An 18,494-nucleotide genomic window follows, 5' to 3' on the forward strand; every position below is an offset into this window, starting at 1 on the left:
GTTTTCATAGATAGTGAAGACAAATAACAGGGATATCAGAACAGGGAGGTTGGTAGTGGTGCTCCTCAAACCATGACCTATCTAGCGTTAAAGATATGCGTTTACTTGAGGCTTTACTTTTAGAAATGTGAAGCAGGGGGCTTCAGAGAAGACCCCTCCTTCCAGCAGCTGGAGGACAGCGATGTCAAAGTGAACAAAAGCACTTGGAGAAGAGAAGAAAAAGCAGACGGAGGTGCAGTTCATGCTTGCACAGAGCAGATGCTGAACATCACACCCGACACTCTTCCTTTTGCACTTCTATGGCGAAGAAGCTGCTGAGTTTTCTACCCAGGACTATTGTTTTATTGTTTTTGACTTATTATAGTGGTTATATGGCAATGATAGTTGCAGGTTAGTCTTCTTTTTCCTTCTTTATTTTATTTGAAAAGGTGTGAGCCTGAGATCGAGAGCGCGCGCGAGCTCGCTCTGTTTAGAGGAACAGCCATCAGTCCATCTCGATCAGGTTCACGCGCATCCTGACTTCAACCATGAAATTCGCGCACGTCTTGCTGAAGAACGCTTCGAGGTTCAATATACCGAAGCAAGTGGACAGGTTTTCGAAGTTCTCACCATCGCCTCTGTCCATGAAACAGTTCATAGACTTCGGTAAGTTGCTTAATAATAATAATAATAAGGGAAAAGCGCAAATGAGAGGAGTCAGGGGGCGCGCGCGCGCCTGCGTCGCTGTTTCTGGGGAGAGGGGTTGTTTGTCGTGCGCGAGCGAGGAAATGTGGAATACGTGACATCCGGTTCGGTACAACGTGTTTGAAGAGAGGCGCGGTCACGTGTCTGCGCACGCGCATGCACGCACACTATAAAGAACAGCAAAACTGCTGTAGTTATTGTGCAAGCTTGAAATCTATATTTATTATTAAAAATGAGTTCAGTGTTTGCTCTCTCAGGTATGCAGCATCATTTGTCCACTTGCACATGCATGTGAAAGCAGATAGTGTCCTTCTCGAAGACACCCTTCAATGTCAGGGTGTTGTGGTTGATTTGAAAGGTTTTATTTTTCTCCGCCGAACTCATAAGCATACTCAAAACTTAATGTTAACATCTAGTGCTTTTAATTTAGACTCACCAGGAAGAGTAACTAATAATTTTTCATTTCTGAATTATCAATACATTTACAGCATTTAAATTGAAGGCAGTTGATTGTGAAGGACCTTGGACAAGGTTCCAGTAATGGTAGCTTGGTGTTGCTGGGATTTGTTCTCACATCTATCCAAACAAAAGGCCAGCCTCTTAACCACTTAGCTACCAGTGCCCATTATGCTACCAACTTTCGGTCATCCGATTTACGTTTTTGATCCTGGTATAACTTTGTGGCCACTGATTAGGCATTACATTATGACCAGCTGCCTGATATTGTGTTGGTCCCCCTTTTGCTGCCTAAACAGTCCTGACCCATCGACCATTAACAGCATTAATTTCAGCAGTAATTTTACCTTGGCCGCCCATGACCCTGTCACCGGTTCACCACTGTACCTTCCTTGAGCCACCTTTTGATAAATACTAACCAAACTGACTATACTGTGTATAAATTGTGTCATGTCAGTCAACATGACATGATCATAGATTGGAACACGATATATGGCAAAAACATTTGTAGACTTTTGAATGTGTTTCCACAAAGTTTCAAGCACACGGTTATCATTGTATTTAGTAACTTTAACGTTTCCTTCCTGGAACTAAGTGGTCCAAACATATTCAAGTATGACAATCCTCCTGTGCACTAATTGAGGAGTTTTTGATGGTGTTCAAGAACTGGCGTGTCCTGCACAGAGCCCTGAACTCAACCCCACTTAACACCTTTGGGAAGAACTGCAGAACTGGGGAGGTGGTAGCCTAATGGTTAAGGCATTAGACTTTGTATACACTAGTCATGAGTTCAAATCCCAGTCCCACCAAGCTGTCACTACTGGGCCCCTGAACAAGGCCCTTAACCACATAGCTGCTCAGTTGTATGAATGAGGTGAATGTAAGTCGCTCTGGATAATGCCATTAAATTTGAATGTAATGTTGATTGTACCCCAGACCTCCTCACCCAAATGATCTCACAAATGCTCTTGTGGATGAAAAGACACAAATCCTCACAGCTACCACCAAAATCTAGTGGAATGCTTTCCCAGAAGAAAGAGTCCACAATGTAATAGCTTTGTTAGAGTAACCGATAAAGCAGTAAACTTAAATTCTTCACTAATAAGGATATTGTGTTTTGCATATTCTCCATAAGAAGCTATATATTTGTGTCCAGCACAGTATGTTCATTATTTTTGTTCCCTCAGGTTCTGCCAATGCCTGTGAGAAGACCTCTTTCATATTCCTTCGTCAGGAGCTTCCTGTCAGACTGGCCAACATCATGAAGGAGATCGACTTGCTCCCTGACAAGCTCATCAGGACACCGTCCGTTCAGCTGCTACACAGTTGGTCAGTTCACCTGTTTTTGTGGCTCTCAGGTACCCATTGCTACTTCTGTTCAATTATACTCGAATGAAATGAAATCAACAGGAGGCCTGCAACATCGTGGATGTGATTAGGTCCAGATTTCATAACCCGCTCCATTAATCATCCTGATTTACTTTAATGTTGAGACGCCTACAATCGGTTTGTTCATGTGACCTACACGATATGAAGTTCATGTGATTTATGTGGGCAGGTTTAAGATACATCACTTTATTCATCCCAGAGGGAAATTCACAAATTACAGCAGCACAGAGAGTAAAAAGAATACTAACTTTACATCTGTAATAAAAAAAAATATACATTATTTGGGTGTTGTATTTTTAGATAATCTTGGAAAAAGCAGCCAATAATGATGTAAAATTTAATTTTTAAGTGTTTAAATCGCCTAATACAAAAAAGACAAGAAAATTAGGCAACAGAACAAAACTAATTGACTTTATGTAATTCTTTTAGCACTCATGTTAGCATGAAAAATAGTAGTCCTCAACAGATAATGATGAGGCTTCCATTTAAATAACCTGAGTAAATTTTACCTCAGGTAATGAGACTGAGATCATCAGAGGACACCCCTGGGAAGAGAGGGTTAAATGACAACAGTGACAACTTGGCAGTGCCAGGGCTTGAACCCTTGACCTTCTGATCAGTAACCTAGAGTTATGCAAAAAAAAAAAAAAGGATTTGATGTGAATATGTTCGATAATGTCCACAATTGATCATGTGAAGAGTATTCCCAGGCAAATAATAGTGGAAATAAGACTGTTTTAGGGAAGTGAGTATTTGCTTATATTTCTTTTTTTCTAAATCCCATTCCTTTCCGGTCATGTTTGTATTGGTCATTTAACCCACATAAACAAAGTCAGCTGACTGGTATTGAGCTATAGCCTCACTCTGCTTCAGCATTTGATCAGGTTGATATGGGCTCATGCAAGTTTGATATACTCGAGGTAGAGATAGAGATTTGGGATGGCACATGATAGGTTACGCTTAGGATTGAATATTACGTGTAACCTGTTTGATTTTTAAACAAATATATTCTGTGTGTATTAACATACAGGTAACTTTTAATTCCAGGCTTTTTTAGCACTTCAGAACAAGTTTATGTTTTTCCTGTCATTAAGTAGTCACAAAAATGAACCATACTGGCCTGCATTTTATTTGTATGGAGGTCACCAATCCTAGACCTTGATCCAGCAGAATATCAGGCTAATCACAAACACCTCAACTTGTTTTTTTTTTTTGTTTTTTTTGTCCAAGTTTCTGTAGCAGAGGATTAAGTTTGCTAAGGTTGTAGATACCTTTCCACAAAAAGGCTAAAATATGCATCCTGAAGCATTTCACTTAATGCTGACTACTTTAAATGGTGCATGTTTTGTGTGGATACTCAGGGTCAAAGAACATGCAGAATGCCAGAATTCAGCTTTTATATTGTGTGAAAGTTTTTTCAAAGATGGATCGGTCCCAAATAAGTCCCTCTTTTTTAACTTTTTTCTGTCATTGTTGGAAATATAGTTCCATGCTCCAGGTCTTGTTTCGTCTCATGTGGCCTCTTTATTGATTGCTGAGCTGCTTAAACCTTGAACCTGAGTTCACTGTAAAGTCAGCACTTCACATCACACTGAACAGACTGATGTAGATAAGGATTCATCTACTACTTCTACTTTTTTGCCTCTACTCTGCTTTATTTTTAATATTTAAACTTGCCAGCATTTTTTCCACTAAACTTTAAATGTAAGTTCCGATTTGTGAATATTAAGCTTATGTTGTGTGAACTAGTCCTAGATTTTCAGCCGTATGTTTACAAAGAAATAATAATCATAATTTCCTGTTGCACCACATTTTTTTCCTGGTTATGAAAGTAGAATTTAGAGAACAGTTCAGAGCATTCCAGTCTATTTTCTGTTTCAGTCTTGTACACATGCCTGTATTGTTGTTATCACTGTTCATTGCTACACATATTGCTAGGACATGCTGATAGGAAAGTTTCCTACAACTTGGGCCAGCAACTGTCATAGCTTCCATTATAGGAGTGTTCAGAGTGTATCTTTTGTTTTTAGTGTTTTCAGTTGTCGGTTTGGCAATAAGTTCAATATCTCACAAGTGTGATATACAGTAAGTAGAATTTATATGGAGTTTTGTGTAATCAGCAGATGAACTGATTTCATTTTGGAATTCATCCAAACAGGGTCAAGGTCGCAGTGAGGACACATGCTCTAAAGTAGTATTTTTCTTTACCAGCTTGCCTACTGTCTGAAGTAGCCTATACTCTAAGGATTATTTCTGCCAGTTAAGTAACAAGAAACACCAGACTTGTTTGTAGACGTAGGATACCTGTTCATGCCACTGTTGTAATATTCTGCTTGTTTTTATTCTATTATTAAAAAATCTAAGGTTTGTTATGTGGTATATTGTCACTGCAAATTTGTTTAAAAAATGCATATAAAGTAGCAATAAACAAGTAGTAATATGTATTCAAATTAACCTGACTCTATATGGACAAAAGTACTGGCCCACCTGCCCGATCCAGACACACATGCGGTTCTTCCTCAAAAATGTTACCACAAAAATGTCTTTTCCCTTCACTTAGACTAGGAGACCCAAACCTGCTTCAGCATGACCATGCCCCTGTGCATAAAACCAGCTGCATGAAGATACATGTACATGGTTTGAGTGCAAGATCTTGAGTGGCCTGCTCTTGAGCTCTGATATCAACCCTATTGAACAGGAATTGGATGAACAGTGCCCCAGGCCTCCTCACCGCACCTACACCAGTACCTGACTTTACTATCACCCTTGTCCTGAATGAGAACTCCTCATGCACACTCCAAAAATCTAGTGAAACCTCTTTCCAGAAGAGTGGAGACTATTATAACTGTAAATGGAGACTAAATGTGGAATAGGATGCTCAACAAAACAATTTCAAGGTCCAGTACTGGAAAAACCTTTGTCCATATAGTGTACCTGCACACACTTCCTTTAAAGTTAATATCTGCTGATGATTAATTAAAAAAACGTGGCTGCCAACAGTTTTCAGCAGGAATTTTTCATAATGAAATTTTCAACTGCAGAAAACTTGGTGCTTTATACAGGAAGGCCGGAAGTTTGTTCAGTCACTCATCTTCATTGCCTTATTCTACCCTAAGTCTAACTTAAACATATTATTATGTATTGTGTAATGTATGAGGTGAAAATACACATCAGGAGGCATACTCATTCATACTGCACACTTACACACTCATTTACAGATTTTTATCATTGCCAGTCCACCTACCAGCATGATTCATTGATGTGGGAGGAAACCAGAGACCTGATTAAATATAGGACCAACATGTAAAACTCTGCACAGACACCAACTCAAGTTTAAAACTGAATGTTTAAACATTTTGTAAACATTTTTTTTCATGACTTTTAATCTATGTTATGAATTTCTTCACATAATCTACCTTCTGAATATATTGCTCTCACACTGCTTTGCTTGATTAGTGTAAATATCTACTTGCAGTCTTCCCACCATAAACGCTGCTGCTGTAGATTTTGAATTGGTTGTTATAAGTTTGAGGATGTGTGGACTCGCCTTTTACTTTGGTAAAGTACACGCTTGTGGCTTAGATGGCATGAATTCAGATTAAAAGACAGTTTCGAGTTCCCAGATCTGAAAGAGCAATACTTAGTTGAGAATGGAATTGGTGGTTTGGTGAAAAGTTTCATTGAGTCAACGCTTCTCCTCTGTCTGAAATAAAAAACAGGCTTGTTATGCAAACCGTCCTTTCTGTTGACATTTCTGTTCTTCTTAAGCCATTTTCTATCCATTATTGTGGGTAATACTATATAGACAATATACTCTATGGACAAAAGTTTGTGGACACCTGACCTTTAGATTCCTATGTGCTGTTTAAACAGCCCATTCCACATTTAGTCTCCATTTGCTGTTACAATAAGTTACATTCTTCTGGGAAGAACTAGATTTTGGAGTGTGCTTGTAGAGATTTGTGCTCATTCAGCCACAAGGATATTAGTCACGTCGGGTACTGATGTAGGTTGAGGTGTAGTTCGCATTCCATTCAGCCCAAAGTGGGTGTTGAGGTCAGAGCTCTATAAGAGGTCAGTTAAAAACTTTCCATTCCAATCCATGTAAAGCATATCTTCATGTAGCTAGCTTTTTGCACAGGGGCATTGATATTCTTGTTCAGGTTTGGGTCTCAGTTAATGTAAAGGGAAAATTTAATGCTACCACACCGAAAGACTATAAAACTTTGTGGTAACTGTTTGGGGAAGAACCACATATGGCTGGAAAATTCATGTGGTCTAATACTTTTGTTCGCTATAGTGAATGAATGTGCTAGACTTATGAGCAGTTTATGGTGTGTTGTAGATTTAGTCTAACGAGAGCAATACATTTTACAGCACTAGCAAATAAATCATTTTGTTGTGATGTTTTTACAGACAGGGAGACAGTAAAGTTCTGCTGTACGTTGAGCCGCTTGTGTGTTATGCAGGCAGAAACCATGACTGGAATTTACTCGAACTATAATAAGCCATAGCTTTTCTTCTCACCAGACAGATAGAATTCAGCAGTAAAACTGGCAACATGGATATTGTTGATCACGAGTAATTTTTCCTTTGCTAAATAAGCACAATGTTTTACATACATTTTATTTGTATAAAATTGTTCTTACATTAACAAGAATTTGCTCATTTTGTTGTACTTCTAGATTCTAGATGGTATCTCGAAACATTATACCGTAATTTCCGGACTATTAAGCGCACCCATATATAAGCCGCACCCACTGAATTTGACAAAGATTTTTATTTTAAACATAAATAAGCCGCACCTGTCTATAAGCTGCTACACTGAATGTCTACACTGAAACTAATGAACTTTACACAGGCCTTAATGACAGTGTCTGTTACACGGTGTAACGGGTGAAATATGTTGTGGCTCCTTTAAGAGCAGAGCGGCATTTTGGGAATAGCCTGCTGCCGCATTTTTCCGGTATTACTGCATGTGTGCAAAACCAAGGAATATGTCCTTATTATTTTCTGATGCTCATTTCTAAGTTTCTTTGACTAATCTGTAACGCTGTTGCCAAGAAAAATAAAAAAGCACAAGTTTTGGAAACCTGTCTGTGCTTATATGATTTCTGTTGCAACTGGGTCATGCTCTCCCATGACCCAGACTCAACGCGTTACAACGGCATGTATCTAAACAGTAGCCTACCAAGAAAGTCATTGTTCCTCCTTCCTTTCACAACTATTTCTCTCGGGAGTTTATCTGTTGGCATCGTCGTGCGTTTAAAAAAAAAAAACGTTTTTTCTCCCAATGCCGTGCAGCTCAGAAGTTCGGAAATTTCATTGGTCTAATGTTATTGGGCTCAGTGTTTTGGCTTGAAGTTTGTGAAACCGGGAAAAACCCAGGAAAAATTAATAAATAAGCCACTTCGTTGTTTAAGCCATGGGTTCAAAACGTGGGAAAAAAGTAGCTATTTTATATTATAAAAAGAGCTTTCTGAAGATGAATGAATCTTTTGAATATTGAATTAATAAATGAATATATTGAACAACAATTAATAATATAATACTTAACTTATTGGAGTAATCTCTACAGTTGTTTCTTTTCAGGGTTCAGTGCACTCTTACTAATGAAATTTTTCTTTTAAACCAGGTATACACAGAGTCTCATGGAGCTTGTGGACTTCCTGGAAAAAGATCCTGAAGATAAAAGTGTTTTGAGGAAGTGAGTTTGTGTGTTCACTAAACGTTATTAATAAGGCCCTGTGGGTGCTTTCACGCCTATTCGTTCATTTGCTCATTGATTCTCAATTAGACTGAAATCAGTATCTTTCATTAGTTTGATGTTTGCTTTGGTTCCAATCATTACACATAATTAAACGAACCAAGTGCAAAAAAGAAAACAGATAAAAGGCTTGTAGGGCTGAAAATATGTTCATAAATCCTTTTCATTAATTGGTCATAACAGAAAAAGCTAAACCTTTTTCATGTGCATTTAGAAAGCACACAAATTTCTGCTACATAAATGGTTAGATTTAAATAACTACATTTGCAGTGTATCCGGAAAGTATTCACAGCGTTTCCACATTCTGTTATCTTACAGCCTTATTCCAAAAATGGATTCAAAATTCTTTAAACAATACCACATGCTGATAAGGTGAAAGAAGTTTGTTTGAAATCTTTGCAAATTTATACAAAAATAAATAAATCAATCAAAATATCACCTACATACGTATTCACTGCGTTTGCCATGACACTCAAAATTGAGCTCAGGTGCACCCTGTTTCCACTGATCATCCTTGAGATGTTTCTACAACTTGAACTTGAGTCTACCTGTGGTAAATTCAGTTAATTGGACATGATTTGGAAAGGCACACACCTGTCTATAGAAGGTCCTACAGTTAGTGCATGCCAGAGTACAAACTATGCCATAAAGTCCAAGGATTTGTCTGTAGAAAAATCTCTGCAGCATTGAAGGTCCCAACAAGATCATTCCATCATCCAAAAACAGAAGAACATTGGAACCACCAGGACTCTTCCTAGAGTGGGCCGCCTGGTCAAATCGAGCGATCGGGGAAGAACGGCCTTGTTCTTGGAGGTGACCAAGAACAGGATGATCACTTTGAAAGAGCTCCAGCGTTTCTCTGTGGAGATAGAACCTTCCAGAAGAACAACCATCTGGGTAGACTGAAGCCACTCCTCAGTAAACAGCACATGACGGCTCGCCTGGAGGTTTTAGGAGAGACACCTGAAGGATTCTCAGACCATGATGAACTAAGTATTGGCCTGAAATAAAAAAACAAAACAAAAAAAAAAAAAACAGTTTACACAAAAGCACTACATTAAACTGTACCATTTTCACATATTGAGGACATACAGTTTTTGCTTACCGTGCTGAGGTTTCGCTTTCATCCGTGATTTAGGATGCAAACTTTTTTCAGCTGCCGATTGACCCTGTATTTTATGGATGTGTTATCTTGCCGTCATGCTAACCCGTAACTTGAGCAGGCCAACTAATCGATAATGGCATTCGTTGACAACAAATCTATAATAATCAATAAAGAAATTAATTGTTGCAGCCCTACTCCAAACAAACCATGAGTCCGAATGGAACTGGATTGAGACCACCTCTCCAGACAATATCGGACAAGTTATTCTGAAGTCCACTTAACTGTGTTTGCTGTGTTCTCCCACATACACAATAGGGATGTCCATCTCCATAAATGATGCCGATGTGATTTCGCATCTCAAAGCATAGCCAACGATATGATACATTAAAGATACATATGAAACAGCAATATTCAATATTCAATGTGATACAATTCACCACTATTACGATGCAGTGTGATCCGATTTGATTCAACACAATGCAATATGATGCAATGGGAAAAATATACTATGCAATTGAATATGGTACCTTTTATGTCTTGGGATCAGACAGACAGCAAATCATAAATTTACTCAAGTTCCTTCTGACTTCTAACGCATGACCCTTTCACAAACCCTTTCACAAACAGGCCTTTGTAGTGCAAAAAAAAACTAGACGTTTACAACTAGTAGATTTGTTTTTCCTGTTGTGCCTCCAGAAAGATGCAGCTCTACCTCTGCCATGTTGATCTGTTTTTTATGTGACTCTCAGGACACGCCTCGGTCTCCGTAGTGTTGTGATATGTCATATTCACGTAGCAGTAGTGGTGCTGAGAGAAACCTGCTAATCGCTGAATCTTACCATCCCTAATTCAAACGATGAGGAGAATGGATGAGGGTTGAAGTGAAAGCACCCTGTGACACACTGTATCTGTTTCTGCTTTACTAGTGCATTAACAGTTTGAGTGCTCGTTCAGTTTCACAGAGGCGCTGATCAACGTGAGGAATAGACACAATAATGTGGTCCCCACAATGGCACAGGGAGTGCTGGAGTACAAGGAGGCTTTCGGCGTGGATCCAGTGACCAATCAGAATGTCCAGTATTTTCTAGATCGCTTCTACACAAGTCGTATTTCCACACGTATGCTTATGAACCAGCACAGTGAGTATTTAAGATGAGCTTCATGACACTCTGAAAACTATGTGCAACTAATCATCATTGAGCTTATAAAATTTTCTCTTTTGGTTGTTTTTTTAACATGATAATTTCTTGATTTCAAGCTCAATATGGATAGTAGTAGGCACACATGGGTTTAATCCACCCTTTGCTCTGTACTGGTTTACTTAGAATCTGTAAATATTAAAGACCTTGTCACCAAAACACGTAATCTTTTGTGTTTACTTACAGCACTGATCTTCAGTGGGAGCACAAATCCAGCTCACCCGAAGCATATCGGTAGTATCGACCCTAACTGTGATGTAGTGGAGGTAGTAAAAGGTAATGAGGTATATTCTGCAGTAAAATCATAAAAACACGAGTTCCACATTTACATTCTGTGTTATCAAGAGAAGAGCAGATTCGATGTTCTAGCCATGGGGTTTATATGTTGTCAGTGTCAATAGTTGGTTTTCTGATAAGAACTTGTAGCACAGTGGTGAGAATAAAGGTTTATTTTGTCTTTTGCGATAAAAAAAATAATTACAGTTTGTGTACTTAATAAAGAAATAAATAAATTATAAAAATGAGATTTGACTATCTTGCAAAAAGGATGCAATCCAAAATCTAAAGGGAAAAATTAATTTGTTAAAAATCAAAATGTTAAAAATGAAATTGTAAAACAAAAAAGGGGGGAAAAACACAAATCATCAAAACTATGAGAAAAAGAAAATAGGTGGAATCTATTTGAGTATGAAAAAAAACATCCGGTTTTAAAATCCGCAACTTGCTTAGTTAGGTTCCAAATGAGAACCCGCGAATTGTCCAGGAATATTTTTCTGTGAATATTTTATATATATATATATATATATATATATATATATATATATATATATATATATATATATATATATATATGCATATCCAAAAGTAATGCAAATTGTCGGTTTGTTTGTTTTATACAGTTACTATTACTATTACTAAAGAAACACTGCAGTAAATTAAATGTAATCTTTATTTTAGGGTCTGCAAACATTTACATGTTTACATAGTTTTATATTTTTTTCCTTTTTTCGCTACAGATGCGTACGAGAGCGCCAGGATGCTCTGTGATCAATATTACCTGACGTCTCCAGAAGTGACACTCGAACAAGTGAATTGTAAGTGGACCTTTTTCTCCATCCAGTTTTTTTCCAGAGAGGTTTTCTCTCTTTGTCCTATGCATGATATATGTACTGTAAATATATATGTGTGTGTGTGTGTGTGTGTGTGTGTGTGTGTGTGTGTGTGTGTGTGTGTGTGTGTGTGTGTGTATGTATGTGTGTGTATATAAATAAACACACACATACAGTGAGGAAAATAAGTATTTGAACACCCTGCTATTTTGCAAGTTCTGCCACTTAGAAATCATGGATGGTCTGAAATTGTCATCGTAGGTGCATGTCCACTGTGAGAGACATAATCTAAAAATAAAAATCCAGAAATCACAATATATGATTTTTAAACTATTTATTTGTATGATACAGCGGCAAATAAGTATTTGAACACCTGAGAAAGTCAATGTTAATATTTGGTACAGTAGCCTTTGTTTGCAATTACCGAGGTCAAACGTTTCCTGTAGTTTTCACCAGGTTTGCACACACTGCAGGAGGATTTTGGCCCTCCTCCACACAGATCTTCTCTAGATCAGTCAGGTTTCTGGCCTGTCGCTAAGAAACACTGAGTTTAAGCTCCCTCCAAAGATTCTCTATTGGGTTTAGGTCTGGAGACTGGCTAGGCCACGCCAGAACCTTGATATGCTTCTTACAGAGCCACTCCTTTGTTATCCTGGCTGTGTGCTTCGGGTCATTGTCATGTTGAAAGACCCAGCCTCGACCCATCTTCAATGCTCTAACTGAGGGAAGGAGGTTGTTCCCCAAAATCTCGCAATACATGGCCCTGGTAATCCTCTCCTTAATACAGTGCAGTCGCCCTGTCCCATGTGCAGAAAAACACCCCCAAAGCATGATGCTACCACCCCCATGCTTCACAGTAGGGATGGTGTTCTTGGGATGGTACTCATCATTCTTCTTCCTCCAAACACGTTTAGTGGAATTATGACCCAAAAGTTCTATTGTGGTCACATCTGACCACATGACTTTCTCCCATGACTCCTCTGGATCATCCAAATGGTCATTGGCAAACTTAAGACGTGCCTGGACATGTGCTGGTTTAAGCAGGGGAACCTTCCGTGCCATGCATGATTTCAAACCATGACGTCTTAGTGTATTACCAACAGTAACCTTGGAAACGGTGGTCCCAGCTCTTTCCAGGTCATTGACCAGCTCCTCCCGTGTAGTTCTGGGCTGATTTCTTACCCTCCTTAGGATCATTGAGACTCCACGAGGTGGGATCTTGCATGGAGCCCCAGTCCGAGGGAGATTGACAGTCATGTTTAGCTTCTTCCATTTTCTAATGATTGCTCCAACAGTGGACCTTTTTTCACCAAGCTGCTTGGCAATTTCCCCGTAGCCCTTTCCAGCCTTGTGGAGGTATACAATTTTGTCTCTAGTGTCTTTGGACAGCTCTTTGGTCTTGGCCATGTTAGTAGTTGGATTCTTACTGATTGTATTAGGTGGACAGGTGTCTTTATGCAGCTAACGACCTTAAACAGGTGCATCTAATTTAGGATAATAAACTAGTGGAGGTGGACATTTTAAAGGCAGACTAACAGGTCTTTGAGGGTCAGAATTCTAGCTGATAGACAGTTGTTCAAATACTTATTTGCAGCTGTATCATACAAATAAATAGTTTAAAAATCATATATTGTCATTTCTGGATTTTTTTTTTTTAGATTATGTCTCTCACAGTGGACATGCACCTACGATGACAATTGCAGATCCCTCCATGATTTCTAAGTGGGAGAACTTGCAAAATAGCAGGGTGTTTAAATACTTATTTTCCTCACTGTATATACATATATAAAAAAAATAGGAAGTATCTAGCAGCTAGTAATATGGTTTCTCAAAGTGCGAGGCAGAGACTAAACACAAAATCCGACACTTAATAAACTTTTGAGGGAACTTAGATTTTAACCATGTTTAACACATAAAAAGGAACTGAAAGCCCTGTACCGAAAAATATTAGAATTATTATAAATTTATAAATTATTTATTAATTTTATATATATATATATATATATATATATATATATATATATATATAATATACATACACACACACACACAGTGGGTACGGAAAGTATTCAGACTCCGTTAAATTTTTCACTCTGTTATATTGCAGCTATTTGCTAAAATCATTTAAGTTCATTTTTCTTCCTCATTAATGTACACATAGCACCCCATATTGACAGAAAAACACAGAATTGTTGACATTGTTGCAGATTTATTAAAAAAAGACAAACTGAAATATCACATGGTCCTAAGTATTCAGACCCTTTGCTCAGCATTAAGTAGAAGCACCCTTTTGATCTAATATAGCCATGAGTCTTTTTGGGAAAGATGCAACAAGTTTTTCACACCTGGATTTGTGGATCCTCTGCTATTCCTCCTTGCAGATCCTCCAGTTCTGTCAGGTTGGATGGTAAATGTTGGTGGCCAGCCATTTTTAGGTCTCTCCAGAGATGGTCAATTGGGTTTAAGTCAGGGCTCTGGCTGGGCCATTCAAGAACAGTCACGGAGTTGTTGTGAAGCCACTAATTCGTTATTTTAGCTGGTTGCTTAGGGTCATTGTCTTGTTGGAAGGTAAACATTCGGCCCAGTTATTTCTCACCATCTTGGAGTCCTTCAGGTGTTTTTTTAGCAAACTCCATGCGGGCTTTCATGTGTCTTGCACTGAGGAGAGGCTTCCGTGGGGCCACTCTGCCATAAAGCCCCAACTGGTGGAGGGCTGAAGTGATGCTTGACTTTCTACAACTTTCTCCCATCTCCCGACTGCATCTCTGGAGCTCAGCCACAGTGATCTTTGGGTTCTTCTTTGCCTCTCTCACCAAGGCTCTTCTCCCCCGATAGCTTAGTTTGGCGGGACGGCTAGCTCTAGTTCTGGTCGTCCCAAACGTCTTCCATTTAAGGATTATGGAGGCCACTGTGCTCTTAGGAACCTTAAGTGATCAAACACAGCTGGTCTCAAATGAAGGTGTAGAACCATCTCAAGGATGATCAGAAGAAATGGATAGCACCTGAGTTAAATATATGAGTGTCACAGCAAAGTGTCTGAATACTTAGGACCATGTGATAAATTAGTTTTTCTTTTTTAATAAATCTGCAACATTGTCAACAATTCTGTGTTTTTCTGTCAATATAGGGTGCTATGTATAGTTTGTGTGTTGGATGTCAAAATTGCTAATAGCACGTTATTGCAAATTAATCTTTACAGCAAACGTTTTATTAACGCGTGATTATTGCAGTATGCATTTCTGTTTGACCATCTTTATTAAAAAATTAAAATAAATAATTCTAAAAGAGTTTTATACGTTTACACAACACTATTATTTAAAACATCCTTTTTTACTCAGATATATCTAAAAAAAATTCACAGAGTAGTATATTTTTTAAACACTAAACATGATGCCCACATCTGCCAATTAACCCTCTGGGGTCGACAAACATTTCGTTTTGTGACATCGTTTTTCCTCATAACGCCAAAACAAACTTTTTGGATTGTACAGATAAGAGCAATACATCAGTCAAATCTGTAAACTTTTATTTGTATGCACTTATAATAACAACAAATCAACATTTAAAGACTGAGGAAACCTTTGCAGTTGTTTGGATTTAATGAGCTGATTAGAGTGACACCACGAGTCTCCAATACTGAACTTTTCCACAATGTTATACTTTTCTGAGATACTGAAAAGTATAACATTGTGGAAAAGTTCAGTATTGGAGACTCGTGGTGTCACTCTAATCAGCTCATTAAATCCAAACAACTGCAAAGGTTTCCTCAGTCTTTAAATGTTGTCTCAGTCTGGCTTAGGCTACACAATCATGGGGGAAGACTGCTGACTTGACAGTTGTCCAGAAGACAGTTTTTTTTTATTGAATAACTAAAATAAATAAACTTTTAAATGATATATGATATGCACGTGTGTGTGTGTGTATATATAATTTCTTTCCATCATATTATTAATGAGGCCATAATCTTTTACTTACTGCCATGCAGCTTAGATAAGAAGAGCTATAATAACCTTTGCTCATTGTGTATTGACAATCTACCTTCAGTAGAGTTCAGCCTTCATGCCCAGTTATGCAGAATAAACAGCATAAGTTTTAGAGAAGGCTAAGGCTCAAAGGGCAGAGCTTCCAGCAGTCAGTCAGCATTACTGATAATAGGTTACAAATTAGACACCATACACAAGATATAATGAAAATGCACATGTGCTGACACCATACTTTATTGTGTACAATTCAGATGCAGATGAGTTTGCACAAAGCAGTTATATCGAACATGTTTTTGATGACATTTCCTTCCTGTATCTATTTTATTGCAGCTAAAGACTCCAGCGAGCCTGTTAATATTGTCTACGTGCCATCTCATCTTTATCACATGCTCTTTGAGCTCTTTAAGGTGGTGTAAGGTTCTTCTTTTTAATATTTAATATTATTAGTATTTGAGAAAAGTAAAGGCAGAGGTCGTAATCGTGATTGCATTTAGGATCTGAGCCCTTTCTTGTTTGCACTGGTGATGGACGAGGTCAGACAGGAGTCTTCATGGACTATGAAATCTGCGGATGATATTGTTATTTGTGGTGAGAGTAGGGAGCAGGTGGAGGAGATCCTGGAGAGGTGGAGGTATATGTTGGAGAGAATGGGAATGAAAGTCAGTAGGAGTAAGACAGTGTACACCTGCGATGTTGTATGGTGTAGAGACAGTGGCATTGAGTAAAAGACAGGAGGTGGAGCTGGAGGTAGCAGAGCTGAAGATGTTGACAGGATTAGAAATTAGTTTATTAGAGGGACCACACATGTAGGACATTTTAGGGACAAAGTAAAAGAGGCACAATTGAGATGGTTTGGACATGTGTATAGGAGGGACATGGGGTATATTGGTAGAAGAATGCTGAGGATGGAGCCACCGGGAAGGAGGAATATAGGAAGACCAAAGAGCAGGTTTACGGATGTGGTGAGAGACATGCAGGTAGTTGGTTTGAAAGAGGTAGCTGTAGAGGACAGAGTAGTGTGGAGACCGACAATCCGCTGTGATGACCTCTAATGGGAGAAGCCAAAAGCAGAAGAAGAGGCAGAGGTCGTAATATTAAAATCCCAGCGGGAACTTTATCACAAAAGAATATATCAGAGGAAGAGCTGACTTAATGCAAACAGCATTGATATATTTTGTCTGCACAAAAAAGAATGCAAGATATTTTCTCTCAATATAGGATAATATTATTTTGTTTGTTCTGACCAATATCATTGCAGAAGTGTCTCATGTATTGCCTGTGAAAATGGTTAAAAAAAAAGATCTAATGCAGAACCTACTACTCTTCACCTAATAGCATTGAATTGTTTCAACTTATTGTATTAAACCTTAGCAATGTTTAAGCATGTTAAATTTCCACAATCTGAATCTGCTTTAACAGAACGCAATGAGAGCGACTGTAGAAACCCACGAGAACAGCTTGCATCTCCCACCCATTAAGGTTCGGGTGTCTCTCGGACATGAAGACCTGACCATAAAAGTACGTTTCCCCATCACTGTTTTACTTCTTGTGATTGAGCACAAGGAATACGGCCAGTGCTGTTAGTGCTGTTAGCAATTACATCATTTTGATGACGTAACAAACATGATTGTTATAATTACAGATGTCGGACAGAGGTGGAGGCGTGCCTTTAAGGAAGATTGAACGTCTTTTTAGCTACATGTATTCTACAGCTCCGAGCCCTGTGATTGACAATGCTCGAAACGCACCACTGGTGAGATGAAGCTGCTTTGTTTCATCGCGTTTTAATAATGAAGAATTTATTTGCTTAGATTTTACATAAGAAAAACTCTATCACATTGATGATCTGAGAAAGCAGTTCATTACAAATGATTTTCATTTCCCTAACCAGTTTTAACAGCCATAGTTGATGATTTATGAAGTGTATAACCACCAGATTCATGGTTTTCTAGCGCTGAGTGTAAACTGTGTAAACTCTGTGGTAATTTACAGTGACAAGGTTGTAATTTGGCAGAGTTACTGTCAACTAAATCAGTCATTTACACTGGGTACAATGTCTGGGTGTGTGCAGGCTGGCTTTGGTTATGGCCTTCCTATCTCACGCCTCTACGCCAGGTACTTCCAGGGAGACCTCCAGCTCTACTCAATGGAGGGATATGGCACATCAGCTGTCATTTACTTAAAGGTACATCACTATTACATACATTCTAAAATTTGACCAATGCATCTAGTACCATTGGGCTAACATATGTGCACATTTAAATAAAAAGGTCTATTTTTGGTGCATGTTGAACCCTGACCTTGAGTAAGTTTATTTTGGAACAGCAGTTGTGTTTTCTACGTGTATACACTGCTGAATAGAACAGACATTTTTTTATAGGTCGATAACAAAGGTCAAAGATGTTCCCTGGAAAGGATATTTTTAGAATATCGGGAACGTATTAAGTGGCAGGCCGTAGGTTTGTTTGGTCTCTGCCTTGCACTGTTGTGTAGTGTCACTGTGGTTTTTTTTTTTATTATTGTTGAACTTGAAAACATATGCAACAATGCAAGGGGTAAAAAAAAAAGAAACTAGAGTTAGCGCAGTGTCACTGTGGCAACTCGCTCCGTACCGGAAATACGATTAGTAGTGCGCTATAAAACTCGATTTTGCTCAATTGCTGCCACTTCCTGTCATCGCCAGTGCAAAAGTTATGGATTCTTTAGTGTTTTGGTTCAAGAATTTCTCTTAAAGGAGAAAATCGCGACAATTTTGCATATTGAGGGAGTGAATGAGTGAAGGATGGAAGGAATGAAGACATT

The 18,494-nt window shown here is 38.5% G+C and overlaps 1 protein-coding gene across 1 annotated transcript in view; it reads left to right on the top strand.

Annotated features, from left to right (window-relative positions):
* Positions 1–18,494, top strand: part of pdk4 (pyruvate dehydrogenase kinase, isozyme 4) — a 22,194-nt gene continuing 3,700 nt past the window's right edge. Inside the window, exons 1-10 of the mRNA XM_046834541.1 lie at positions 1–645; positions 2,328–2,469; positions 8,165–8,236; positions 10,356–10,540; positions 10,787–10,876; positions 11,617–11,694; positions 16,023–16,099; positions 17,112–17,210; positions 17,335–17,445; positions 17,764–17,877. Coding sequence (XP_046690497.1) covers positions 528–645; positions 2,328–2,469; positions 8,165–8,236; positions 10,356–10,540; positions 10,787–10,876; positions 11,617–11,694; positions 16,023–16,099; positions 17,112–17,210; positions 17,335–17,445; positions 17,764–17,877 — 1,086 coding nt within the window. The 5' untranslated portion in view covers positions 1–527. The remainder of the gene's footprint in view (positions 646–2,327; positions 2,470–8,164; positions 8,237–10,355; positions 10,541–10,786; positions 10,877–11,616; positions 11,695–16,022; positions 16,100–17,111; positions 17,211–17,334; positions 17,446–17,763; positions 17,878–18,494) is intronic.

This window comes from Silurus meridionalis, chromosome 22 (genome assembly GCF_014805685.1).
Source record: "Silurus meridionalis isolate SWU-2019-XX chromosome 22, ASM1480568v1, whole genome shotgun sequence".
NCBI classification, from domain to species: domain Eukaryota; kingdom Metazoa; phylum Chordata; class Actinopteri; order Siluriformes; family Siluridae; genus Silurus; species Silurus meridionalis.